Source organism: Cygnus atratus, chromosome 2 (genome assembly GCF_013377495.2).
Source record: "Cygnus atratus isolate AKBS03 ecotype Queensland, Australia chromosome 2, CAtr_DNAZoo_HiC_assembly, whole genome shotgun sequence".
Taxonomy (NCBI): Eukaryota; Metazoa; Chordata; class Aves; order Anseriformes; family Anatidae; genus Cygnus; species Cygnus atratus.
In genome coordinates, this window is record NC_066363.1 from 5,483,120 (window position 1) to 5,510,401 (window position 27,282).

Consider the following 27,282-nt stretch of genomic DNA (forward strand, 5'->3'; position numbering starts at 1 on the left):
CATACGTGGAGCAAACTCCTGGCTAGCTTATCTCCTTCCCAAACTGAGGCCAGCCTGTGATGTGAGGCACCAGCACCGAGCAGCGGCTGGTTCATTAATGCTTGCCACAGGGCTAATAGCCCACCCACATCATAAAGATGACATAGACTAAACCACTCGAGTGATTTAGAATGCCCTCAATGTGTGATTCAACCGGTTCATTGAGAGGTGATTTCTAGGTACTTTGAAAGGAAACAAGCACTGAACAAAAGAAATTCAACCAGACCGAAGTATTTTTGGAGGTAATGTTTACCTTTGGAACGCAGCAGTAAAAGTTTAAAAAAAAAAAAAAAAAGCCACAAAAAATCTAAAATCATGAGTTGAGAATGTACAAAACAAAGTCATAATAAAAAGAAAATTGCTTTACAAAGTTTCAAAATGAATTTAAACAGTAAACATGTATGAAAGCATGGAAAATCTAAAATAAGTTTTTGTATATATTGAATAATAAATTACAATTCTAAAAATAAAGGAAAGCAATAACAATTCTGTCGCATCTAGAGCATCTTTCTTTGGAGGAACAGCACTGATAATAGCTGTAGAGCTTGATGTGACAATTTTCAGTAGCATCAAGTATTTATAGGAAATGAACTCTGTTAAATGCCTCCCCTCACCCGCGGTAGTGTCAGCAATTTTTTTTTTCCTTTTTTTTTTAAATTTTATTTCTTAATGCTTAAAAGAAAACCCATCCAACCCGCCCATCAATGTCAGTATGTGTACATATACATATATGTGTGTTTAGGATGCCCTTCTTGGCAATTCTGTACTGAAATTAGATAAAAAAGATAGATATCATAAAGATGTTTGTTTGCCAATGACCAGATTGGTTAGTTCTTCATCTGATTCTACCTATCCTTTCTTGTGAATCAGTTCAGAGAAGCCTGATATATCCACCCCCCCAGCACCCCAAAATAGTACTTTAGGGGGAAAAAGCTGCCCTAAGATGCCCATGGATGGATTTTTCCCTTGTGCTTCTAACAGTGTCAGGGCTCTGGGGTATGGTGCAGCACCGGGTCTGTTGGCTTGTCCAGGCGAGGGCTGTTGTTCCCCTTCAGTGTCAAGACAGCGTCACTTTGTACTGTCTGTATGCAAACACCAAGACGATGACCCTGAGAAGTCCTTAGGGTGTAGATGAATCCCTGTGTATAATGTGGATAAACCAGGAGATTTTTTTTTTTTTATTGTGGGCTTTCTTTTTTCTTCTTTACACAGTTCTCTTGCTCTTCAGGATCTCTTATTTCTTTGGCTTGGAGTTGCCAAAAGTGACGAAGACCACTCCTGGCTCCTGGAAGCTGCCGTTGGTGTGGAAATCTTCACCTGGGCTCTTCAAGTACCTCCGAAACAGGGGTGAGGCAGATACCTCGTATCGGGGGTGCGAGACCACGTCGCACGTGGAGGATGTTTGTGTCTCAGACTGCTTGGTGACTGTGGTGGACGAAGTGATGATTTTGTTGCCAAACTGATCCATTTCCTCGTACTGCTCTGTGACAGTCCGGGTGGCCCCGTAGAGTTTGGACCCATCAGGCCCTGTCTGCAGCTCCAAGATGCTTTTCTGCCTCCGTGGGTTCTGTGGGCTGGGGGTGTTCAGGGAGCAATATTCTGGAAAGCCTCCTTTCATCCCACAGTGGCAGCTGCTTTTGGAGGTGTCCGGAGGGCATTTCTCTTTCTCACTGACCTGGTGGTTGGTGTTTCCAAGGGTGTGCTGTTTCACTGAGTTCAGCCCGGTGTTTGTTTGGGTGGGCTCTGGTCTCTTCTCGAAGGGAGCCTTGTCACGCCCAACAGACCCTGTGGATGGATGGTTAAAGGAGCTAAAACTGTCCTGAGCAAAAGCATCCCTCTTTCCTGGAGTGTCAGGATAGTCTGGTGAGGCCATGTCCCGTGGGGAATGTGCTGTCCTGGGTGATTCTGCAGGTTTCCTGGCAGCAGACTCGATGGAGATGTAGGAAGGTGAGGAGGGAGAGCTGACACGAGAATGAACAAAGCGGGGGACCTCTAGCTCTGACTTGGTTACCTCGGTCTTTTCTGCCACCTTTGCATCTCCCGCCGAGGCTGCCTCGCCTGTCTCTACTGTGGCTCCATCCTGCCTGGCTTTGCTTGAGACAATACTGATTTTGCGGATATTGCTGCTGCTCACAGAGCTCTGGGTGTTCCCCAGAGACTCCTTGAACAGCCCAGAGAGCCCAGCGATGTCCGACTCAGACTTGAGACTAGACACAGAATAAAGAGCTTTCTTGATAGCCTCCTCGATGTCCAGGAGTCGGGCAAGTGTCTGCTCCTTCAGGTGGATAATCTCAGCACTTGCCCTCTCCAGGTCCCCAAAAACCAGCTCTACTGAGGAGACGCTGTCAGCATCATCCTTTGCCTGTGTCTCAGCCCTATCCTGTTGTTTGACCTGGTTGGTCTTCTGACGAACCACCCAGTCAGGCACCTTCTCAAAGAAGCTCCTCAGAGCTTTCACATCCACTTTGCTCGTCTCCTCTTCAAACTCCTTCACCCTAGTCAAGATCTCTTGCAGTTCCTCCTGTCTGCGGAGATTTTCAAAGATCTCCATAGCCTCCTTGACATTGCCTTTCATGATCTCCTCTTTGTGTACCGACAGCCTCTTCCGACGTTCATCTTCGGTTTCTTTCTTGGGTTTTTCTCGCATAATGACTGCTGACTTCTCCTGAGCAGGCGCCTCTGCCTCCCCATCAGGACATTTCTGTTGCCCCCTATCTCCCTGTTGTTCCTCCTTGGAGGGGTTCACTGGCTGCTGATGGAAGGACATTGAATGACTCGTTTGCCTCCTCTCACTCACCTGCTGCATAACTCTCTGACTATCCCATGACATGTAAGCATTATACACACTTTCCCTTTCCACCTTGGGCAAGGCATTTTTTGAGATGTCATCTCCTCTCTTTGGAGGAGTGCTGTGGCCCACAGAGGAGGTGCTTGGCTCAGCCTGTCCTGGCATGTTAAGGGTCTGTGCTCTACCAGGACAGGCTGGATGTGATACTGAACAGAACCTGTCCTCTTGTTGATGCAGCTCTGAATGTCTCTGAACTACCTTGCCCGGGCAGCTCCCTGGAGCTGCTGCTTTCCCATTCAACGTTCCTTGCTCGACTTGAAAGCCAACCACTCCATTTTTCATTGGCTTTGAAGTCTCAGCCCTGCCCACTTCTGACTTGCTTTGTCCTCCTTTGCTTGTCTTGTACCTTTCCTCTGCCAGTTGAAGAGGGGTTTTGGCAGTGTGTTTAGGCAGCTTTCTCTCAGGGCTCATACCCTGAACCATGATGGATTTGTCCATGGATGACTCCAAAGTGCAGCATTTTGCCTGCCCCTCCCCGTGGCCTGATTGTTCACATACTTTCACACAATTTAATTCCAGCTCTGTAGCAGGAGGCTTTGGCTTGCTGACCTCCCTCAGGCCTTGAGGTTTGGGAGGCAGGGGTGGAGGGATGGGCTTGGCTGATCTGCTTGTGCTGTTATTTGTGGAGGCACAATATGCCTCGTTTAAGAGGTGCTCAGGTTTTGGAGGGGGAACAGGTTTTTTCCTAGGTGGGGCAGTAATCTCTGATTTTGGAGAAATCTTGGACTTCTCTGCAGCATCCTGATCACTGGGCTTGCAGGACAGAGAAGGGAGGGTTGGAAAAGGGGTCTGGATTGGTGCAGAACATCCTAGGACTTCATCTTTGCAGGCTGGTGGTGGAAGGGCACCTTCTCTTGTTGCTTTAGCTGAGGGTGGGCAATGATCTGCTTTCATCACAGCAACTGGAGGAGGAGGAGGAAAGTCATTATCAGCCTGCGACCCTGAAGCCACTACAGCTGTCTGGTTACTAATGACTTGAGTCTCATTTTTCTTTTTACACACAGAATAGGACTGCCCTGCATTTCTGTATATCATAGCGGCTTTAAAATCCCCTCTGGAGACATTAACATTAGACTTTTCCAGTGACTGAAGTGTGGCTTTTAAATTACCTCGGACAACATCCTCCTTTTCTACCAGGCACTGTTCTGTGGCGGCACTTTGCAGTGCTCTGATAGCTGTCTGTACATCCCCTCTGATAATAACATCTCTTTCTTCTTGCACTGATTGCTCTTTGTAATCAGACTCAACAAAAGGATTTATATAGGTTTTCACGGGCGTGGCAGTATAAAGGCCATCCTTAATGCTAACATCTCTACTAGGCACAACTTGGTTTTCCTGGCTCAATAGTTGTCCTCCCTGTACTTCCTCTGAAGCACTGACCTTTTTGTGTGACGCTATGCTCTTCTGAGACATGCTTGTGTGAGTCTGGGGTGCCTCCTGGACTGTAGTGGTGGTGGTTCTGATGGCAGTGCTGGTGCTCTCCCTCGTGGTAGATGCAGAGTCCTGTTGGCGTACGGTTGACTGAAGGGTCTTTGTGCCCTGCATGCTGGCTGCCTGTTGCCTGCAGGCTGTGTGGACCTCCTCCCTGTTTTTTTGTAGCTTGCTTTGGACGTGGTGTTGAATGTTTTTTGCTTCTGCTGTTGCTAGCCTCAGGCTTTGCATTGCAGCCTGAAGATCGCTCCCAAGGACCTTCTCTTCTGGCTGCATCTGGCTGGCTTGCCCAGTCACCAAACTCTGGTATTCTCTGGCCACCTCACCCCTCTCAGCTGTCACTTTGGTCTGAGTTGTGCCTTGCATCATAGCTTTGGGTTCCTTCAAATAAGCAGAGGTGGACTCTTCTTTCTCTGCCTTCTTGCTGACATCCGCAACCCTTTGAATTGACTTTGTAGTTACTTTAAGCCCCCCTGACATAATTTCTTCCTTTCCCATCACTGTGGGCAGGCTCTGGGGCTTCCCAAGACATTGCACAGTGGTGCCTGTCACACCTGTTGCATGCACAGCCTCTTTCTGTAATGCACCCTCTTTGCCCACGCTTTCACATACGAACACCTTTTTTGCTCCCTCCATGGCCCCTGACTCTCCCTCTGCAATTACTTTCTCTACTTGTTCTTTGTTTGCTAAGACATGAATCTTAGCCCCCTGCACAAGTGGGACACTTTCAGCTGCCCCCTGCTCTGCCTGGGAAGAGATGAGGGACTGTATCTCTGACTCCTGCTGGAGGTTCTTCAGATAGTCCAGGTCTCCCTTCTCAATGCAGCTTGCAAAAAGCTGGACGTTCCCCTTCTCATTGTCCTCACGCTTAACAGTTGCAGTTGCCTTCTGTTCCTGAGAAGAAGCCAGCAGGTTCCCTATCGTTGACTTCACATCCCCCTTGACAACTTTTTGCTGGACAGAATGGAACAGGAGGGAGTAGAGGGTCATCTTCATTGATCCTGACTTTGTCTCTTGTAAGACCATCCCCTTTTTGATGGAAGCATCTTGACTGAGAAGGCCCTGGAGAGCCTTAGCTACGTTTCCACTCAAGTCCTCTTTGCTTTTAACAGCTTCGCTCTGGTCCAGCAGCTGCAGTGAGCTTACTTTGATCTTGCCCTCTCTGTCCTCCTCCACCAGCACGCTCTGGGCTTCCACGTTGGTCCTGTGCAGGAGCTGCAGCATGATCCTTTGCAAATGGCCTCCCACGATCTCTTCTTTCAGGATCTCTGGAGCACCTGGGGTGCTGAGCTGGTACTTCACCATCTTCACACTCTCCATATCATTGGCTTCAATGAGGATCCCGTCATGCTGAATAGCCTGGCAAGTGCAGAGTGTCTCTAAAGTCTCCTTCATAGTCCTTTCTTTCAGTTCTGTTTCCCCGCTAGCTTCAGAAGCACTGAATTTATCCAAGGGTGTGCTCTCAAAGAGCCACGTTGTGCTTTTCACATCTGCGCGAGGGATTGCTTCTTGGGCGCCAGCACTGGCTGTCACCTCTGTGTCCTTAAGGGTGTCCATGGGCTGGGTTTCAAACAACCAGGTGCAGCGTTTTACGTCCCCTTTCTGGCTGTCCTCTCTCTGCACTGTACTGATAGATGAGCTTCTGTCCGCATCCCCGTGAAGGGAGTCCACAGGCTGGTTTTCAAAAAGCCAGGTAGACGTCCTCACATCACCCCGCTGAACATCACTGACACTGACCATCCTCACATACTTCTTCTGGCCCACTTGCTGGGACTCAAAGAGCTGCTTGTTGGACTGAACATCTCCCTTCTGCACATCATCTACTGTTCTGGGCACGGAAATCTTTCCTCCAGAGAAGGAGTCAAGAGGCTCTGTTTCAAACCTCCACCGGGCAGCCTGGACATCTCCTTTCTTGATGTCCTCTTGGGTGACAGCCCTAATCACAAACACCTCTTCTTCCTTTTTGATCTGATCCAGAGGCTTAGTTTCAAACAACCACCGCGCACCTTTCACGTCACCTTTCATGATTTCTTCTTTCTGCACTGAGGTGACCTCATGGTATCCCCCCTCCTTGTCTTGGATAGCGTATAAGGGCTGGCTTTCAAAGAGCATTGTGCAAGACTTGACATTAGCTTTGCTCATGGTGTCTTTTTGGATCTTCTGGAGCTCTGTCTCATCTACTTTGTCATGGATTTGGTCAAGGGAGTAGGTCTCAAATATGAACCTTTTGCCTCCAACATCTCCCCCCTTGATATCCTTCTCTGGAGGGATTTCCTGGATGCCTTCAGAGCTGTCCTTCAGGGAATCCATGGGGTAATTCTCAAACAGCCAAGTGAATTTGTGCACAGATCCAGCTTCAATTGTACCATCATCCTTGACGACTGCTGTTGGTTTAGTTGTTGTATCCAAGGGCTTAGCCTCAAAGAACTCCTTCACTCTGGACACTTCTCCAGACTGTATCTCCACACGGCTGGAGTAGCGCATGGTTTTCTTTTGGTCAGCTTCACCGACAATGCTGCTGCCCAAGGGTTCAGTCTCAAATAGATGCCGGACAGTTTTGACATCAACTCCCTGTAATTCCTCCTGACTGTATGCTTTACTGACTTTCAAATACTGCTCCTCCTGGCCTTTCAGGGAGTCCAGGGGCTGAGTCTCAAACATCCATGTGTATGACTTCACATCAGCTTGGGGCACACAGACATCTTCTTCTTGTTTCTTTTCAGACTTTTCATACAGGGTGTGGATGGGCTGGGTCTCAAAAAGCCACCTACAGGTCTTCACATCCCCTCGCTGGGAGATCTCCCGCTTCACTGAGGGGTGTTCCTCACCTTGCATGGCTTGGTGATGAATGACATCTATGGGCTGAGTTTCAAAGAGCCACTTGGCTGTTCTCACATCACCAGCCACCACCTCCTGTTTTGTGATTCCCCGTATTATATCCACTTTCTTGGTGCTTTCATCAAACTGGTCCAGAGGCCTGGTTTCAAACATCCATTTGTAGTTCTTGACATCACCACTGATGACTTGCTCTCTGCTTACAGAGGTGACTTCATGAAAATTGCCAAAGCTGTCCTTGATGGCATACAGAGGTGTAGTCTCAAACAGGATTTGGTTAGCTTTCACATTGCCAGCTGGAATCTTCTCCTCTTCCTTGGTGATGGGCTCAGCATCAGCCTCCTTAATGCTGTCTAAAGGGAGAGTCTCAAACAGTGTCTTGAAGGACTTCACGTCCCCTTTCACCGCCTCTTCCGTGCTGGTCTCTGAAATTTCTTCCTCAAATGCCTTAGAGATGCTGCCAAGGGGACAGGTCTCAAAGACATGTTTTCTTTGCTTCACATCTCCCTTCTCCTCTGCTGAAAGCTCTACTTTCTTCAAACGTCCCACCTCAAAATTGTCTTTCAGGGTTTCCATTGGCTGGGTTTCAAATAGCCAGAGTGTAGATTTCACATCACCTCCAATGACTTGTTCTTTAGCTGTAACAGTCTCTGAATCTTCTCCCTTCAGAGAATCAAGAGTCTGGGTCTCAAAGAGTAATCGCTGTTTACTGACATCTGCCCCTGTGACAAAGTCCGTGGAAGCTTTGAAATCCTGTTCTTCAACAGTAATTTCTCTGATGGCATCCAGAGGCTGAGTTTCAAATATCCACCTTGCTCCACTGACATCTGGCCTTCCTATTTCTTCCAGTGAAATCCCACGGATTATTTGCACTTTGGAAGTGTCCTTGTTGATGGTATCCAGTGGCTGAGTCTCAAACAGCCAGCGAGCCGTTCTGACTGCATTGCTCTGAATTTCTTCTCGGCAGACAGACTTGATTTCATGGATGTTCCCAGTTTTGTCCCTGATGGCACATAGGGGCTCTGTTTGGAAGAGCCTGATAGTCTTCTTGACATCGCCTTTTAGCTCCTGGATTTCTGACTTGAGCTGCAGGATGCTCTTCTCCTCCACTGAGCAGCAGCGTCCTATAGCATCCAAGGACTGGGCTTCAAAGAGTTCTCTGGCACCTTTCACGTCACCTCCCTGGACAGGCTCCTTGAGGACTGCCTCTTGCACTTCAGTTTCATCTGAATACAGTTTGTTTAACGAGTCTAGAGGCTGGGTTTCAAAGAGCCACCGGGCGGTATGCACATCCCCTCTGGCAAGGTCTGTCTCTGAATCTTTGGCTGGTGTTGACAGACTGTCCCCGTTGATCGACTGGCTTTCAAACCTCAGGGAAGTACTTTTCACATCCCCACCAGGAATGATCTCTTCTTCTGTCAGCTTCTTTGTGGCTTGATGGTCCCCAATAGAGTCTAGTGCCCAGTTCTCAAAGATCCAGCGCATGGACTGAACCTCTCCTGGAAGAACTTTGTCCAGGTTCACAGATCCCTGTGCATTGGGATCTTCGGTATTAAGCATTTCTGCCAGATCCTCAGTCACAGCTTCTTCCAAGTTCTTCCTGAGCTCAGGATGCATGTGTCTGTAGAGCCTCTTTAGCTCATTCACTTGTCGCTGCTGGTAGAACTTGGAGAAGGCTTGCTTTGGAGGAGGCACAGGGAGTGGGTTGGGATCCTGGCTCCCTGGAGCGATGACCTGGACTGAGCCAAGGGCGGGAGGGGGAGGTAAATCCTCTTCCATTTTCTTGATGGCAACTTGAGATGATTTCTGAGCCTCTGCCATCTTTAGGGAAACAGTTTTAAACATCAGCATGATCTCTTACCCCCCAACCCAGTGGCCATTAGTAGTGAGAACGGCAAAAGTAAAAGCCAGCCCAGCAAGGGAAATCCATGCACCTGCTGAGCTCCATACCTTGGTTTCAGTAGCACACAGCACTCCAAAGCATCACACCACTGCACACACTCCAGTCTTGGTGTTAGCTCTGGTTCCACAGCAATGTGCTCTAAAGCAAGGCTCTAATCCGGGCATGCACGGTAGTTAGTCTACACTCTTCAGGTTTCCATCCAGCTACAGTGCAACAGAGAGGCCCAATTTGTACTGTCAGCAAGAGAGATCGACCACAAAGATACTGTAAAGAAGGCTTATCTCTGAGTAGCAAAATAAGAGTGAACTTTTGCCTCCTGCTACCAAGTGTTCAGGGCAGCGTGGGAACCTAAAATGAGTCTGCATTCAATATGGCTCCAGGAAAAAGCCAAGGAGCTATTTGTGAAGAGGTCTCAGGAATAAAATGGTGAGAGGGAACCAAATAAAAGTGTGAAAGTGAGCTGATGAGGACATCCTATTTTGGGGTCGGCAGCTAGCATGATGGGTTTTTGGTGACGCCCCCAGAGCTGCCCATGGCACAGGAGTGAGGGCTTGGGAAAGGATGTTTGAGTGATGACTTCTGCTGGACTCACGCGTGTACCCCACAGCATCATTTGTATAAAAATAGATGGATGGTTGCACAGTTAGAGAGTGAAATAAAACTTTTTTGACTTGGACAATTGGACAGGTATGAGGCTAACTAATGTCCCCTTGCTCACATTTAGCCTGTCCTGTAAGAACGAGTAATTCACCTGCTATGGAGCCTGAAGGCAATATATCATTGTTAGATCATGTCACAGCACAGTTGCTTTTAATTCCCATTCTTTTAAGCCTTTCTTTCAAGTGTTATTCTTTGTGAATTCTGGCCCCTTAGCCTGTGAACTAATTCAATTTATGTTTAGACTCACTCAGACTGAATTCAGCTGGATTTCACAGCAACACTGGTACAGCACCGAACAAAAGTTGCAGTCATGATGGGCTGGACTGGTTGTTTAGCCTACCTTTGAGTCTTACTTTCTGCATTTTTCTCCTTAACTTGGGAATTTTCACCACATATCAGCCAAATACTGAACAGAATACCTGTGACCTGCACTGGATTGACATTTATCCAAAGGGAAGGTATTTGAAGCCTATAATCATTATCTAAAAAGGACTATAATCCTGGTGGTTTTCCTTTCAGTAAACAGATCTGCTAATCCTTGGCATGCCTTTAGAGTTACGTCTGTAGAGTTATGCCTGGAATATTATTAGTTGTTGCTCAAAGCACTGGCGCGCGATGTTATTTCACTCTGTTAACACACAGATTGTTCTGGCTAAAAATAAGTATTGAACATTAGTAAAAAGAAAAAACTAAAAACAAACCAACAAGACAAAACAAAACACCAGAATACCAAAATCAGCATATTTTGCAGCAAGTGTCAAATGCAAATCGTTCACATGAACCAACATACTTTGAATGCAATTTTAAAAATAATTTTTATTTTTATTTTTTTTGAATCTGTTCAGAACTTCTAAATGTGGGGAAAGGCAGCTGAGCAGCTGATAGCTATATTCAGTATGAAAGCACTCCTTGCTGCCTGGCATGGGTGTATAAATCACACTCCACCGCAGTCCACAAATATGTGGTTAGATAAGGGTGCTTATCTGTAACATTTCTTACCTTGCTTGTTTTCTGTCTGTCAGAAGAGTGAGTGGAGCTGTCCTTCACAGTCCTCTGGAAAAGACACAGGGAGAAATGACATCAAACTGCATAGGCAGACACATATGATATCTGTATATTTATATGTCTACTATCGGGAGCTGGAAACCATTACAGGTGAGGGTTTTTTTTCTTGGTTCGCTAACAGCTCTTATCTCAGGTTGAGCAGAAATATTTTTTCTGCAAGTTTCAGTGGACAAATGAAACCCAGACACATTTGTTCAGACTCAGGGGAAAAACAAAAAAAAAACCAACAACCTGGTTTCTCCAAAGCTCGATTTGGCCAATATTTTTGTTTATAGGTCAATATTTTTAAGACAAAACATATCTACATTTGTAATGGCATTATGAATTGTGAAATTAAAGCTCATTGAAAAATTGTTTTGAAATTATTATAATTATTTTTTCTCAGACTTTTATTTTTCTTTCCCAACCAGAACACCTTACTGCAATGCAGGTTAATTAGAAAGTTTCAGTTTGTACAGATTCTGATGATGGGATGTTTCTGGTAAAGAAACATTTCTCAGCAAGCTGTATGGACTGTCACACATTGCTGAGCAGGACACATGGTCCCTGCACAGCCTCAGTCCAATGTGGGAATGGATCATGGGGCAGCCTTTAAGAGTTGTAACTTGCTACACTGCAGTTATAATTCTCCAGTTACAGTCTCTGCTTATTTATTTGCAGCTGGGAGTACTTTAGTCTGGACTTCTCCAGTCCAGAGCCATGATCCATGCTCAAGAGACTGCATCTCCAGTCAAGGACCCTGCAGATGGTTGAGAGTGGAAGGGAGCAAGGATGAGCCTGCAGAAGTCCAGATGTAAAATCACATCCCATGGTACTCCTGGATGATCAGCAGAGCCAGGCAAGAGGGACATACATAGCTTAGTGCTTCATAGCATGTACAACATGAGCTATCCTATGACCCAATGATCGCTTTGGTCTGGATGACTCACTGGATCCTCTGCTGATGCTCCCATTTCCACCTCCCTACACGGGGCAAATTTGGGACCCACCAGATTTGTGTGCTGGAATGGGTATAGCATGGAGGTGTACGTGTTGTTGTGTGGATGTGAGTGTGCAAACATATACATGCAAATATTGGATATCTTATAATGAACAAACTGTATGCATGGGCTAGTGGATGTAGATGTGTGTGTGTGTGTGTTTGGGCATGTGCTTGTGTGTTTTTATGTGCTGTATGTGTACATATATGAATGTGTCTGTATGTATATGCAGCATGTATATCATATATAGACACAATGCATATCAGCACCTTTTTTACATTATATATTTATATGCTATATTTATATGATATATGCAAACAACCAGGAGGTCTGGTCATTCTTGGAAAAGAAATGCCGTGTTTCTTGAGCATTGTGAAACCAGACGTGTTCTTCCTCACCCTCCCACGGCCCCTGGCTGGGACGGGACATAGCTGGGATGCCGCGGTGCTTACCGGCTGTGTGGGGCCGCTGTGAGCAGCAGCAGCAGCTGCCTGGGAGAGGTAGCGAGCCGACAGCTCCTTCACGGAGAGCGAAGAGGACCTCCCTCGTCCTTGCTGGAGTATGCGCCTAGTGTTGTCCGATACGTCTAAAAATGACTGCGTCCTCTCATCTGAAACAGAGACCGGAGGGTGTGGTGAGTTATGTTTCCACAGGGATGATGACATGGTGTGAGCAGGACATGTCTCCTACACGAGCACCCATTCCTCCTGGACCCTCAGGTGATTGCTCCTCTCCCCCAAATTTAACATCATGCCCTTTTGTTTTAGGGAGAAAACGTGGGCATTTGCACTGCCTCCATGGCTGGAATGGATGGTGAGACCTGACAGCAACCCACCAGGCAGTGGCCTGATGCCACCGTCCTGCTGGTGGGGCTGCCTTCCCATGGTATGGGAAGGCACCCACCTCCGCATCCCTAGACGAGGCTATCACCAAAACAAAACAAGTGTGTGGATGTGAAGGAGCTATGTGTGTTGAACTTAAGTCAATTCCTACTGTTTTTGCTCTGTGACCACTTCCCCCTGCTGTCAGCATGCCTCACAAGCAGTTATACCCATTTATCTTCATCTCTCCTTTTCAGGAAACCAAGAGATGATGAGACTACAAGACTGGCCCACAGACACAGCTTGGGGTCTGCAGCAGAGCCAGAGGAATGAGCCCTTCTCTTAGCTTAGAGATGTGATGATCTGAGCTGCACCAGCCCCCGTGAGGCTTACTGGGGCCCAGCATGGCATTCCTGAGATATTTGGCATTCCTCCTGCCTTTGTTCAGATGCCTCCCATGGAGATGGCTCCAGCTGGGGATGTTCCTGTCTAGTTCATGAAGAAACAGCTATTTTGGGAGGAGATGAGCCAGACCAGAGAGGTGTGCAGAGGGATCACTGGCTAGAGCAGGCATGAGTGGCTAGCCCGTACCCAGCCCATGTTCCCACACTCCCACCCATTGCACTCCCTCCCATGATCTCCATCCCCTAAATAGCCTGGGCTTCCACTCCCCCTGAGGATGGGAGCTGCATCGTGTCATAATGAATGGCTCAAATACAGAGGGGTTCACTTTTCCAACAACAGGACAACTCCAAATCCCCACTGAAAAACTTCTTTTTGCATCACTCTGCTAGGTGTGAGCAGGATGGCCAGCTCTGCCTCCTATATCCCACCACAGATGTGCAGAGAGCCCTGCACTTGTGTGCTGCTTCTTAGCCCTCCGGGTTAGCCAGGGCTGTCGTTTCTCTGTTACCACTGCAAAAACACAAGAAGGTTCTCTCTTTTTGCAGGCTTGCACTGCTGCATTCGGATTTAGTGCGGTATTTGCAATGCTTTCTGTTTGAACAATGGGCTCGCTCTCCACAAATCCAGCTTTTGCACAGCCAGGAAAGGGCTGATATACTTTTTAATATGTGCACATTGAAAACACTGCTGCAGTTCCAGTGTTCTTTGCCCTCAAATCTCAGTCCCCAAATCATGAGATTTTGTAAATAAAGTTAATGAGTCTTTTCTTTGTTTTCTGGGTTTTGAGGTCAGATTTTCCAGCTTTTCTCTGAAATACCGAAGGAGATTTGCTTTGCTTTTATTTTGAAGTGACAACAGTTAACATTACGTGCTAACAGGATTCCAGGAGCTGGTGCTTCAAATGAAATACCAGTTCCCGTGAGACAGACATGTTAGTCCACAGCACCAAGCAGGCATTGAGATAAGAGCAGAGGGACCCCATTGGGATGGCCAGACACTGGCGGGTGTTTCTTTCGTCCTTGGTTGCAGCTGCTTCTGCAGGTGCCCAAGCATTCTGATGCAAAACCAAGGCTGGATCCCTGCAGAAGCAGCTGGAAGCAATGCAGACGTAGCTGCCTGGTTCTGCCAGAGATAAGCAGGACATGAGGGGAGGAAACAGAAGAGATTTCCTTAATGCCTCCTTTTTTTTTTTCTTTCTTTTTTTTTTTCTCCTTTTATTTTTTTCTCTTTTTCCTACGTCTCCATATAAATATGGGGTTTCTTCCCCTGATTTTTGCTGTCTGCAGGTTAAACACCAAAACAAAATTAATTATCTGTCCATAGCCAGTGGAGATAGAGGCACAGATCTGGTACATCTTCAGATAGGCTGAGAAGCTGCAAGATATCAGTTTTTTCCCCCTCTGCTCAAGACTTTGACTAGATGACTGGCTTTTCAAGATGTATAACGCCCTGGAAATGGGGAGGAGAGGGTCGAGGCATTGCTGGGACACCCAATTTTAAAGGAGCTGGTGCAGATACATGCTAACACAAACCCCTCTATCTGCTGCAGAGGGCTTCTCCCTTCCCTGGGAGGTTTGAGGCACGCGTTTCCCTCTGTGAAAAGGGAAAGTGAAGTAATAGCCAGAGCAGGTACCTGGGATTTCATGGTCTTTCCTTAACATGGCCATGCCCTGTGAGAATAGCACTGAAGTGTGTGCTGAATTAGCTGAAGCAAGCTTTGAAGAGGTCTTTGATAAATCTTGCCAGGGAATCTCTTTTTTTCTCCTACTACTGCTGAATTGCCTACTGGAAAGGCAAATGGGGTCCAATCCATCTGGAAACCAGAAGCTTTCTTCCTTGCAAGGTAATGAGGTTTGGCAAAACCTCCCAGTAAGAGCAAAAGTGAGAGCTGGGGAAGAGACAACCTTACTAGCTGTAGAGCAGAAAGAAAACCAAGCACAGTTGCTTTCTGGCTGGGAAAATGAACACAAGCCCTCGGTAAGGGCATGGCCACAGTGAAAAAGCTCCTAAAAACTCCCTGTAGGAGGCGGGAGCTCTTCACAGCAAGGCAGAGAGCCTGCTTTGGCTGACACCAGCACTGCAACGCTTAACCACTTGAGTGCTGAGAGCTTAGCAAAAGCATCTCCACGTCCTAGAGCTGGGCTGGTAATGTTTAATGGTCCCCTGCACCCCAGGCTATGGGTATTTCTGCTGTCCTGAAATTATCTGTACTGGCCCGTGGTGGGGAGATGCTGCACAAAGAACAGCCACCAGCAGGTGATGCAGCTGGATGAAGCTTTCCAGCAGTGGAAAACAGCCCAGCCTCAGAGCTGCCTCTTCCCTCATCCTTTAGCTCGGATGGATGAAAGGCCACAGGGTTTCTGCTTTAATGATGGATATAATTAGCTGCTGCCTGCCTTAGACAGGGGCTGCTCGCAGCAGCTGGGCAGGCGGCGGGTGCTGCACTGCTCCATGAGGCTCTGCCTGACGAAACAGGCTGTTGCCACCGTTTAAATTGCTAATTATAGATAAGAGCGGAAGAACGGCACTTCATTCTGCGAACGAGAGAGCCCGGCTGTCACGTGCATGTGGCTAATGGTGCCCAAGCAGCACCCGGAGCATCTCAAGGGCTTCCCAGCTGAGGATGCTAAAGCAAAGCCAAAGGGTGCTGTGCAGACAGGGTGTGTTATTTATTGTCTGACTTGTGTGGGAGCCTGACAGCATGGAGACCCAGTCTGAGACCTGTGCTGGGCTCTTTGTTTCTGCCTTGCTGGACAAAGGGGCTCTGCTGGCACCCGTGGGCATCCATCACGGAGCTGAAGGACATGTCCCATCTGATGCTGGTTGACTACTCCTGTCTGTGGCCTCAGAGATTTAAACCCCAGTATTTCGACCATTAAAGCATCCCCAGGAGCTAAAAGGGGAGAAAAGAGCACCTGAGAACTCCTACCCACTGTGCTGCTTTCTAAGCAAAGGACATGAGAAATGCTCCTCTCTGCCACGCTTCTTTGCCAAACCTTTCTTTGTGCCAGTGCCTGGCACCAGACAAATTGCACACTGCATGTACCATGGGAAGGATGTGTCTCAGGAGCAACTCCTGGGGTCCCTTCAGCTCTTCCTTTGCCCCGTGCTCAGGTCCAGAGGCAGCCCCTCTGCCCCATTAGCTGTGCCCTGGGTGAACAGGGAGAGATGGAGCTGTTTTTGGCGGACCCCTTTTAGGAAAAGAGCTCCTCTCAACTAAATGTGAGGAGGAAGAGTATGCCCCTCCTGGCACCAGGCTTGGGCCCAGATGTGGTGTTCAGAGATAATCAACCCTAAGCTGTAGGGTTCAGAGATAGTAAGCCCTGCAATGGGGGAAAATCATTCCTCATCTCCCCCTCTACTCACTGACCTTTCTAGACATGGGGGGAGGAAGGGGAAGGGAAAGAGAATGGGGGAAAAGACTCTTAACTACTCATCTAAAAATTCAGTCACTTCATCTTCAGCAATTGCCCATAAATCTCTGCTCTGTCTCCTGCAGAAGGTAATATTGCAGGGCTCTTTCTTTCAAAGCGTCTATGTGCTGCAATTAAGAGCCAATTCCCAGCAAACGGAAAACAAATCCCTAGCAAAGCGCTTTCTTCCTCCTTCCCCTGAGAAAACCCCATCACTCCAGTAACATGCCAGCTCTGTTATCTCTGCTTTCTATTTAAACCACTTTATCCTATAGAGAAACCACGCTACCCACCTGTTGGTGTCCACCACGGCTGCAGCCGGCACTCCTTCGTAGCCTGGCTCCAACCTCCAACCCCAGTGAGCTACTGAGTGCCTGAGTCACCTATTAAAAAAGGAAGCTGCAAGCTCAGCACCGATCTCCCAGGCTGCCCGGCCAACCACATGTCATCGGCTTTGCTCCCCAAATCAGCCGTCCTGAGCAAACACAGCTGCTAAGCAAAGCCCTTTGTGCAGCCGGGTGCACCCCTCGCGGGCCCGCTCCTGACTCCCATGGGGTTGTGTAACGGGAGCCGAGCTCAGCTCCAGTTGCACGGGGTTTGCACGAGCCAGGGGGAGAAGGAAAGCCTAGTGCAAGTTGTGCCAGGGTCCTGGCCCTCCCTTTGCTTGCCCAAGGGAGTGGTGCTCCAGAGAGCATCCCCTCCCAGCCAGCAAAAGCAGCACCCTCTGACAGCCACTCAGGGAAAGACAAATGTTGCAACTCTTCAGACAAACTTTTGAGTTAATTTTCAGTCCCCATTGCTCCTCTGCAGACTAATTCTGTGCTAATCATGTCCTGTAGACCTGGCACATCCTATGCCACAGTGTGCAGACATGTTATGGTCTCATGCCCCTGCTGTGCCACTGCTTGGACACCGCGAGATATTGTGCAGTCCATGGCACAGGACCCAAAACCCTACACCCAAAGGCTGGTGGCAGCAAAAGAACCCATGTCCCAGAGTTGCTTAGCACCGGGAAATCAGGGCAGGAAAACAGCAGTTTCTTTACACTGAATGGGGACTCTGTTTTCCAGGAGGATGGAGGTGAATCGACATGGAAATGCTCCTGGTTTCCTGGCTGTGTGGTATTCTAGGCTGGCTGCTTTCTTAGAATTTGGGACAATTTTAGCAATTCCTTGCTGCCTGATATGAGTCATGTGTTACTCCCAGTTGGATGGTCATTACCAGCAGGGTTCCCTGATTGAGGTGGCATGCTGGACACGTGTCCCATTCCCACCTGCTTGTCCCCAACACACGTGTTGGTGAAACCTCAAAACTCCCTATCCCCTGCTAGAGCTGGACCCCATTTCTGAGCACCTCTATCCCCAGATATTAGAGCTGCATGTGCTGAATCACACCCACCCCATCCTCTTCCCACCCTTGCCTCCCAGAGGATGATTCCCAGGACAAAAAGAGCTCTTAAATCCCGGCGCTGCTCCGTGGCTGGGCTGGGGGAATTTGTGCGGCTGGGTGAGCACCCATAAAAGCTGTCTGGGAATCCGGTGCTGCCGCTTAATCCAGGAGCCTGGCAGCCCATTGGCAGTGCTCGGTCAGTGGGGAAAGGCTTAAATCTCTGCCTCCAGCCCAAGCTCTGGTGGCCCTTGTCCTGGGGATGCTGTGCTGGAGGAGATGCATACCGAGGGGAGCAAGGCAGGCGGCCTCCCTGCCCCGATTTCAGGCTGCCAAGGGTGAGTGGTCCTGGGTGCTGTGGCAAAGGGCGCATGGGGAAGGGCAGTGCTGGGAGGAGGAGGGGTTTTCTTGCTCTTTCTCACCGTCCTCATGACCTGCTCTTAAGGCTTTAGCACATATTAAAATGCCATGCGTGGCTTTTTCCAAAGGAAAGGGGAAAAATCACAGTACAAGGCTGTGTTGGGAAGCATCTATGGGATTTTTTGGCAGCCTCTATTAAAAAGCGAGGGCCAGCAATGCTCGGAAGCATCCTGCTTATCCTCATGGGTGCTCCCTGGCTCCTGGCTCACACTTTACTCTGTTTGCAAACCGCAGAGTTTTCTCTCATTTCCAGTTCTACAAAGGACAGTGAGGATTTCAAATTCAAGCTTTTTTTTGTTTTGTTTTGTTTTGTTTTGTTTTGCCATGAATTGGCCAATTATGTGAGACAGCAGTAAACATGTTTTTGTTTTTTTGTTTTTAAAGTCACCTGGTTTTTGATTGTTCTGGTCCAGGTCACTTTTTTTTTTTTTCTTTTTTTTTTTTTTTTTTCAAACCGCATGGGCTAGCAATTTACCTTTAGAAGTGAGATTTTAATTTCAGAAGAACACCACTGATTATAGTTAGATAACTAACAAAAATCATATGAATTCATAACACTTTTTTTTCCCCTTGATTCCAAACTTTCATGAGCAGACCATGTCCTTTCAAATAAGTTTGTACAGTGTCTAGTACAATAGATCCCTGATTTGGAAGTGGGGGGCATCTCTGATGTAGACAATAAATGTAATGACTAACACACATCAGAAAGTATAAGCCATTCTCTTTGGAAAGGGATTAAGAGAGAATTTGCATGGTCTGCAAGCCATATGTTGCAATCCTGTGAGCAGCTCTGGCACACAGAGCTAATATATGAAATTTGGGATGGGAAGTAGGCTGGAAAAAAAGTGCCAAAATCAGAAGAAGGTGCTAAGCATAAGTGAAACAAAATAACGTAACTAAACAGCAAATGTGTTGAAGAGGAAAATAACATTTAAAATACTATTTCAAATTTATGGAATTGTTTACTAAATGATAGCTGAACAATTCACATTTTGTATGTGTATATAGATGAGTTTGAAAATCTAGGGGGTGGGAAGGGGTGAAGGAAAATAAAGCTACTGAAGAGTGTCTTGTTTCTAGCACCTCCAAACTGATGGTCCCTGAACTTCAGTCGCTTCTGCAAATGTTTGTGGCTCCTTGGTGCCAGCTGGACTTCCCTTTGCAGGAGGAACATCACAACCCCCAGGTAATTTAAACAGCTCCCAGGAAAATTTAGCTTCAGGCGGAGCTGGGTGTCTGCCCGAGGCAGCTCGAGGCTATTTCTGACCATTGCAAAAATCCAGGAATGCGCAGGACTCTATTCCTGGCACCAAAAAAACGCCAAGAAGCTTCACCCAGAGACAGCTGCGTGTGGCATTGCTGCTTGGGGACGTGGCCTTCCCCATTGTGCCAGCTGCTGGGGGCTTGTCATTCCTTACAGAGGGCTTTAACCTTCTCCAGGTCAGCTCCCCTGCTTTTTTGGGGTATGAAGTGCCTGGAGAAGGCAGAGGAGCCCTGATGATCAGCTGCCTCCTTCTGCATGTTGCCCTGCTGTTTGTAAGGGGTTGGTAAAAGCTGAGTGAGGGTTTAATAAATTGCTGTGTGTCACTGGGTATCCAGCATGTACTGCACATCCTGCTCACCCTGGTACTGTGCTCGTATCCTCCAGTGGCTCTTCATCTGTTATTTATACAGGGGGTTCACTGAAATGTTGGTAACCACCATTTTGCCATATAGCATAGCTGCTTCTCTTCCCCTCTTTCTCCATTTCACCCACTGTGCTGGCACCGGGACAATTTTCAGCCCTAACCACTCTGCCAAGCTGCATGTCCCCCCTGCCTGCTCACGCTGCTCCCATGGACCAGCATCTCCTCCCCTGCAGACAGCCGTGCAGGAAGGCAATGCGAGATAGCAACTTCCACCCCTCAAAACCCCCCTAGGGAAAGCAACACAGGGCTACCCACCGAAATAACCCATGCCTGGGGAGAGGGCTTCTTGGCATGCCGCAAATACCAGGCCTTTTAAGGGAAGCCCTCTCCAACCACCACGAAGAAGTGATACCTTGGGAATGTCTGCTGCAAGCATCACTGGCCCCTCTGCGGCCGGGATTGGGGCTGCAGCACGCATCTTTAAGCATTTTTTGGCCATGCCACGGAGTTTATATGGGGGCATTACAGGGATGCCATGCAGCACGAGGAGCTGCTGAGCCCCTGCCTCTGCTTTCTATTCTTATCGTGGAGTTTCCAGGCTGCTGTCAGCTCCTCATCACTGACAGCCAAGAAATCTGAATACTGTTTTGGAAGAAACAGCCAGAGCCAAAAAAAAAATTGAGCAGTATCCTTTAAAGAGAAACCCTCAACCCACTTGTAGCTATTGAGTTTCCTCAGCATTTCCATTTGTTTCTGAATGAGGAAAGCTGCCAGTGAGAAGAGGGGGAAGGAGAGAAACGGATGGCTTTAAAAGAGTAAAATACCAGGCTTTACAGTACTAAATGCAAAGTTTCCTGCCACTATGTTCCGATCAAAACCCGGGGTTTTTGCTGGTGTTGAAGGATTTCCATACTCCTTGGCAATAGAGTTGGGAAATCCCAGCCTGAGCTACCCTAGAAAAGAGGCTTCTGTATCCTGCAAAATACTGCATCCAATCAAGGAAATTCATACAAATTTCCACCCAAGCTGGATCCCTTAATTGCCAGAAGTGGGATTATCTACCCCTTTGCCTGGACAAGAACACGAGTTTTCATATTTTGGCTGTTCTCATTAAGTGACATATACTTGAAGGACCAACTTCACCTCTCTTTCCCCAAATCCCTTTTTACCTAGTAAAAAAAAAATGAATCTACTTCAGATATTTTCCAGCAAAAACTTGGGTGAAAACTAAAGAGCTGGAGGGAAGTGGAGGAAGTTAAAGAATTTCTGTACTTGCAGCAATCAACAGGACGTGTATCCCAGAAGGAAGCACAACCATCATTGAATGCATGAGAACAGCACTACATTTAGCTCAGGTTGTTGGGATCAGGCCCTTCACACTGTGACTGAGCACCAAGACGTGGACCTGGAGCCCTCTCTCTTTCTCCTATTGGCCATGAAACAGAACTTTGATAGCTAAATAGCTTCAGCAAGTGTGAGACACGCAGAGGTAGACACACAAGCTCTGTACTATGGAGCTGTGCAGGGTATTGGAGTTACTCTCCATGCGTGAGCACAAGTACGAGCGGTATGTCCATCTTAATGCTCTTAACCCAACAGATTCCCTCCTGAAGCCCTTTGTTTGGCTCAGGGTCACAAACACATTCCTCAGCTCTCCCTGGAGCCCAGGATAGAAGACTAAGGGGAAGAAATTCCCCCCTTAACTAATCCTACTCATCCCAGGGATGTAAGCTGAAGTGAATCTCATTGCCCTCTGAAGTCCACATTTTGCTGCCTACTGTGTTGCAACCAGTCTTGAACATGGTTCAACTTGGTTGTAACATCAACAATTTATCCCACCTTACCCCATAGTGCCTACTCTGCTTGTCTAAATCCTGTATGTATTTTCTCTCCTGTTGCTGGTCATGGGGACCACAATCCCAGTACCTCACAGCATTTTTGGGGGAAGAGAGTAGACACTGAGAGTAGAGAGAAGTGAGCCAGTAGACACAAAAATTTAAGCTTCAAACCTAGGAACGTCAATGTTTTGGGAGGAGGGAAAAGCACGTATGCATAATGCTCTGCTTCCACTTTGAACATGCCCAAGCAGCCAAGACGATGCAGAACCAGACCAAAGCCACCATCCGTGGTGCAGATGGGAATTTAGCAGGTTCTAGGCCAACAAAATCCACAGCTTTCTATGAGCTGCCACTACCCCTTCCATAGCAAAAGGTCCTAAGTGTCCTCGTTTGCCCTGCATTTTCACATTAACCAGAGCTTTGTATTCATGCAACACCTCACCCCTCTCAAATCTACCCCAAAATTACTTACAGAGAGGCCTCGATAGTCCCAATAGCTGTGTCACAATGTCCCAGTGGAAAATCTCTGTGAAACTCAAGGCTGGGCAGCACTTAGAGTATCCTAGCGGAGCCCAGCTCCACTCCCCACACCTCGGTCCTGTTCACTGCCTCCCAGTGGCCTCTGGCAGCTGACTTTATCGCCGAGCACTGGGCTATGTTGAGAGGATGAACCACTTGGTCTATTTTTAGGGAAGGGTGAAGCTGCTCATCCACCCGGCTGAGTCAATCATGAGTTTTAGCAATCCTACATGGAGGTGGGGAAAGTCTGGGGGCCTGGCTTATTTTCAGAACTTGTTCATTCAAAATATACCCAGTGTAATCCAGTACAGGACAGGGGGGATGATTCCAAGCAGTGGTGCTACAGGGAAGAGGCATTTCCCTGACTCACTGTCATGTCCTCAGGCTGTGATCTGCACCGCCTGGCCCACTCCGCTTCAGGTCGCAGCCAGAGCTTTAAGAGAAAAGCTGGGAAGGTGAAAGGTATGAGTTACATTTTCTGGTTCTTCATGTCTTCTTCTGCTCAAGTATTTTAGGACTGAGAAGGAAAAAAATATATTTTAAGAAAGGGAAAGTGTGGGGAAGTGTGTATACAAAGAAGGATGATCCATCCTCCCTCCTCTAGTCCATTCCTCCATGGATGGTGCAGCACTGCCAGGAGGTGCTCTGGGCACCTTTTGGGGAAGAAATGATGTTAACGATGCCCTAAGTCCATGGAGGGCTCTCAACACCCTCAAGGCTCAGTTTGGCAATGGGTAGTGTTTTTAGCACACTAACGGTGTGCACAGTGGTGTGCCAGAGCTTGAGACCCTGGCCTGGACATGGTGATTTACACGTGCAGACACAGCTGATGGCACAGGGTTTTGATGATCTGCCTTTACTGGGCTGAGTTAGTGATACAGCTGAGGAACCTGGTAATGTTTGAACTGGGCCCAGCTGCTCTCTCTTCGATTTGCTTTTCTGACACCTTTAGGGAGCACATGCTTGAATAAATTTTGAGCACCACAATATAAGAAGGACATAAAACTATTAAAGAGTGTCCAAAGAAGGGCTATGAAGATGGTGAAGGGTCTGGAGGGCAAGATGTATGAGGAGTGGCTGAGGTCCCTTGTTTTGCTCAGCCCAGAGCAGAGCAGGCCGAGGGGAGGCCTCATGGCGGCCTGCAGCTCCCTCACGAGGGGAGCGGAGGGGCAGGCACTGAGCTCTGCTCTCTGGGGACAGTGACAGGACCCGAGGGAACGGCATGGAGCTGGGACAGGGGAGGGTCAGGCTGGGGGTTAGGGAAAGGTTCTGCACCCAGAGGTGGTCGGGCACTGGCACAGGCTCCCTAGGGCAGTGGTCACAGCACTGAGCTGCAGGAGTTCAAGGAGCGTTTGGGCAACACTCTCAAACACAGGGTCTGGTTTTGTGGTGGTCCTGTGTGGAGCCAGGAGTTGGACACGATGATCCTTGTGGGTCCCTCCCAACTCGATATATTCAATGTTTCTAAGAATCTGTGATTCTAAATCACAGCATGGGAGTGAAAGGAGATGTAGGCTTGCTATGCCAGTACCAGAAGGGTAAGTATGGAAGCCAGCATCACCTGAGCTATCAGAGGTGCTTGGGCTCACAAAACACTGGGTGAAGGCTGCAGAGACCCACACTCAGTCCCACCCTGCTCTCCCCCTCCCAGGCCATGCCCATGCCCCCCCATACCTAATGCCAGACTCCATGGGACTGCAGTGACGGGGGAGAGAGTTGCATGGATGTGAACTGTACTGGGCCAGGCGTTGTAGGGGCAAAAATCATATGTTTTATTTGCCTGCACAGAAGCAGGCTTAGCTTTCCTGACCCCCCCAGTGCAAAAACAGAAACAAGGAGTGGGGATGCTTCTCTAAGTTCTTTCTGCCTCTCTGTGGTGTGCATATACAGCACATAGCACAGTGATGCCCCCATTTCTCTGGTCACATAAAGATCTCAGCAGCATTGTGCTGAGTTGGTGGAGCATATCCGTGGTCCCAAAGGGTCTCCATGCTCTTTTCTCCAAAATGTCAAGCAACTTTCCAGTAGCAATTTTCCTATGTGAGATTTTTTTGGGGATTCCCTACCTCTGAACACCTTCACAGGCGTTTTACAGATATGTTTGGAGGGGCCCTTGCCCCTTGCATTCCCCTATGGGTCTGCAAATATCAGTCCACGGAGAGGATGTTATACACCATCCAGGCTGTGGATCAACATGCAATGAGGAGGTTTCCCCACCAACAGCACATCACATCATCATGTCTTGTCACAGCATGGCACATCACATCCAGCTCCAGATGACCAGCTTTCACTGAGGATCCTGAATGGACCCAGCTCCTCCCTACCATAGCCCAGGTCCTTAAACATCCTGCAAGACTACAAGTTGCCAGCTCCCTGCTGTCTCTGTTAATGTTGGTGTCTAGGAAGACCACCATGCCTCTCTCTAAAATGGTGTCCATTTTCTATGTCGCTTCCTTTAATAAATGAGGATCATAGCAAAGAGAAAAATTAGTATGAAATTTAACCATCTATGGGAGGAGAGAGCAGGAGGGGGGCAAAAAAAATACAGCCACCCTTGTTACTGCTGCATGCTGAGGCGGGGGATCATAGAGTGTATGAGCAAGGTGGTGCTGAGCAGATGAGGAGGTGCAGACTGATGTGACCGATACCGAGTGTACTCTGCGATGCAGGGCAGGAAAACAGGAGACATCATCTGGGGATGGCTGGGGCTGTCACACACAGCAGGCATCATGAACTGGGTGGCAGGGGTGTCAGCTAGCACAGCATCAGGCAGGGGGCAGAATGCACGGTGGAGCAGGGCTTAGTTATTTTGTGCGGGTGGTGGGGTGTAAAGGCAGGAGGAAAGGGCAGATTGGGGCAGAGCAAGGCCAGGTATAAGCAGTGACAGCTCATGTCTGATGAGATGGAGCCGGCGCTCCTGTCCTCTGTAAGCACCCAGGAACATCTGCACCTTCCCATCACAGCTCCAAAACATGCCTGTGATCTCAGCACCCCCAGCCAGCTGCCACAGGGGCTGGGAGAGGGGAGCGGGGAAGGAAAGGACCCACTTCTACCCCTTCCTCCTGGGAACTGGGAGTCCAGATGCATCCCACACTTGAACACCCCAAGTTTCCTCCCTGGCTGAATTGGAGAGGCGCAAAGCTCTTAAAGCTGGACAGATTGGCCACTTGTGGGAGCCCTGTCATTCAATTCCCTTTTGTCATGCTCATGCAAAGCAGCTGGTGAAAGGGAAATGAGCTTTTAAGGATTATTTTGGCTGCAGGAGGCTGTAGCACTGCACATGCCGGAGTTGCCTTGAGCTCAGAGCCACCTGTAACACAAGCAGAGCCTTTTATCTTAAATCAGCATTTTTCCCCCATATTTCAGGTCTTTCTAGTTCTAGCAATGACCTCCCAAGCCTGTCTGCTGCCTGGTTTGCTGTGAACAGAGGGCGCTGGCTGCAGACCCCATGTTATGGAGGGACCAAAGGTAAGAGCCCACCAAGGACACGGTGTCTGGCAGCCACTGTGCAGCAGTGTCCCTGCAGAGACCAGATTTGGGACCAAAGGGGGATGGATGTTTGTCACTAGATGGCAGCGCACTCTCTTGCAGGAGAAGGTGTGGGTGCTGTGGTGGGCAGGGGACGCTGCTGTCCCTTGCAAGCAAGCCTTGCAGCCAAAACCAGCTTGTAGGATGGGGCAGCCCACCGTCTCTGTGCTCCCCTTTGCCTCCCCTCCTTGCTGGGCTTTGAAAATTCCCTGTGGGTACAGACTGAAATGACTGCAGAACAGAAAGGGGAAGGGAATTAAAGGCATTTTTGGAGGCAATCTCGATGCTCTGTAATTTGCAGTCACGTCAGACTCCTGTTTCATCTTTGTATGACACCGAGATAACATCCTCGTGTGCCCTTCAGCTGAAAGCCCTGAATAACGGAGCTATATCAATACATACATGCACAAGCATAAGTATGCGTGTGAGCTGGGGGAGCGGCATGCCTACACACGAGCCCCTTTCTTCTCTTTCTTGGTTGTGATTTTCCTCTCTCTGGTTGACAATATTCATCTGCAAGTAGTAAATTTTTAAAGCTGGACCACTCGAGAGACTATACCTGCAGCAAATTAGCTGGTGCCTTCTCCTTTTTAATATTAAATGACTCAAGCTTTCAACCATTTCCCTTCGGGAAAACGGTTCCTTGATTTACAGTCCTCCATCTTAGGAAGTATTTTGTTAGATCATGTAAGTCTTTCACAGCTCAATTTAATCTCATTACTGCTAACTACAGCCTTTTGGACCCCATTAATAAGTGACTTGGTGATGACCTCAGTGACAACTTCCTCCATATCATTTTATGCCATTAGTGTGGCTGGGGATGAAGCCCAGCTGGTTTATGTGCCTGGGAATGGGCTCTCCTAGTGGGTGTAGCCAGCTTTGCCCTTTGAGCAATGCTCAGGACCCCCTTAGCATCTCAGAGGTGACAAAGCATAGTCTCGAAGGAGTTACAGATGTTTTGATTTTATGTGTAATTATTCAGCTCTGAACTGTTTCAGGGCCATGAGCTTGCTGATAAGCCAATGCCAGTCAACAGAGCTTTCCTGGACATCGCCAAGCTGTTGTCCACCATTTCATGGTGGCCCAAACCTGCGCTCTGTATATCCTTACAGCACTGTGTGGCTTCAAGCCATTGAACACGTTGCCTTCCCCATCCCAGGTCACTGCATTGGCCAGGTGTCCGCTCCTCAGCCCTAAAAAAAAGAGCTGTGGGGCAGTCCCTGGGTGATGGTGAGCAGGCTCCTGCAGAAAACCTGCTGGGGCATGTGGAACATTGATGTGACCTTCTGTGGAAACAACCAAGCACAGCACATGTATAGTCATGGACAAGTCTTGTCCCAGAAGAGGTATGGGACAGCTGGTTCCTGGACTTCTTTAGGAATCGTTACACCTCCTGTCTCTGAGCTAGAGTCCCATCTCTGAGCCAATCCAGTGCCTGCATCAGAGGTAGCTATCATATTCCCAGCTCTCTTCCTGGCTGCAATTACCTCTCCAGAAGGATCCCACCCCAAACAAGCCCTAGCCCTACCACAGAAGCAGAGCCCAAGACGACACGAAGTCTGT

The 27,282-nt window shown here is 48.3% G+C and overlaps 1 protein-coding gene across 3 annotated transcripts; it reads right to left on the bottom strand.

The window, feature by feature from the left end:
* Positions 1–707: 707 nt before the first annotated feature.
* XIRP1 (xin actin binding repeat containing 1) lies at positions 708–22,379 on the bottom strand. Of its 3 annotated transcripts, none has more exons than XM_035554427.2 (5): positions 22,145–22,282; positions 12,214–12,371; positions 10,716–10,769; positions 9,104–9,259; positions 708–8,974 (listed from the first exon to the last, which is right to left on the bottom strand). In XM_035554427.2, the coding sequence occupies exon 5, from the start codon at positions 8,972–8,974 to the stop codon at positions 1,274–1,276; it is 7,701 nt and encodes a 2,566-aa protein (XP_035410320.1). In that variant the 5' UTR covers positions 9,104–9,259; positions 10,716–10,769; positions 12,214–12,371; positions 22,145–22,282; the 3' UTR covers positions 708–1,273. The 3 variants fall into 3 exon arrangements, with proteins under 3 accessions (XP_035410320.1, XP_035410322.1, XP_035410319.1); XM_035554429.2 differs by having other exon boundaries at positions 9,104–9,289; XM_035554426.2 differs by lacking the exon at positions 9,104–9,259 and having other exon boundaries at positions 22,145–22,379.
* Between the last annotated feature and the right edge of the window lie 4,903 nt (positions 22,380–27,282).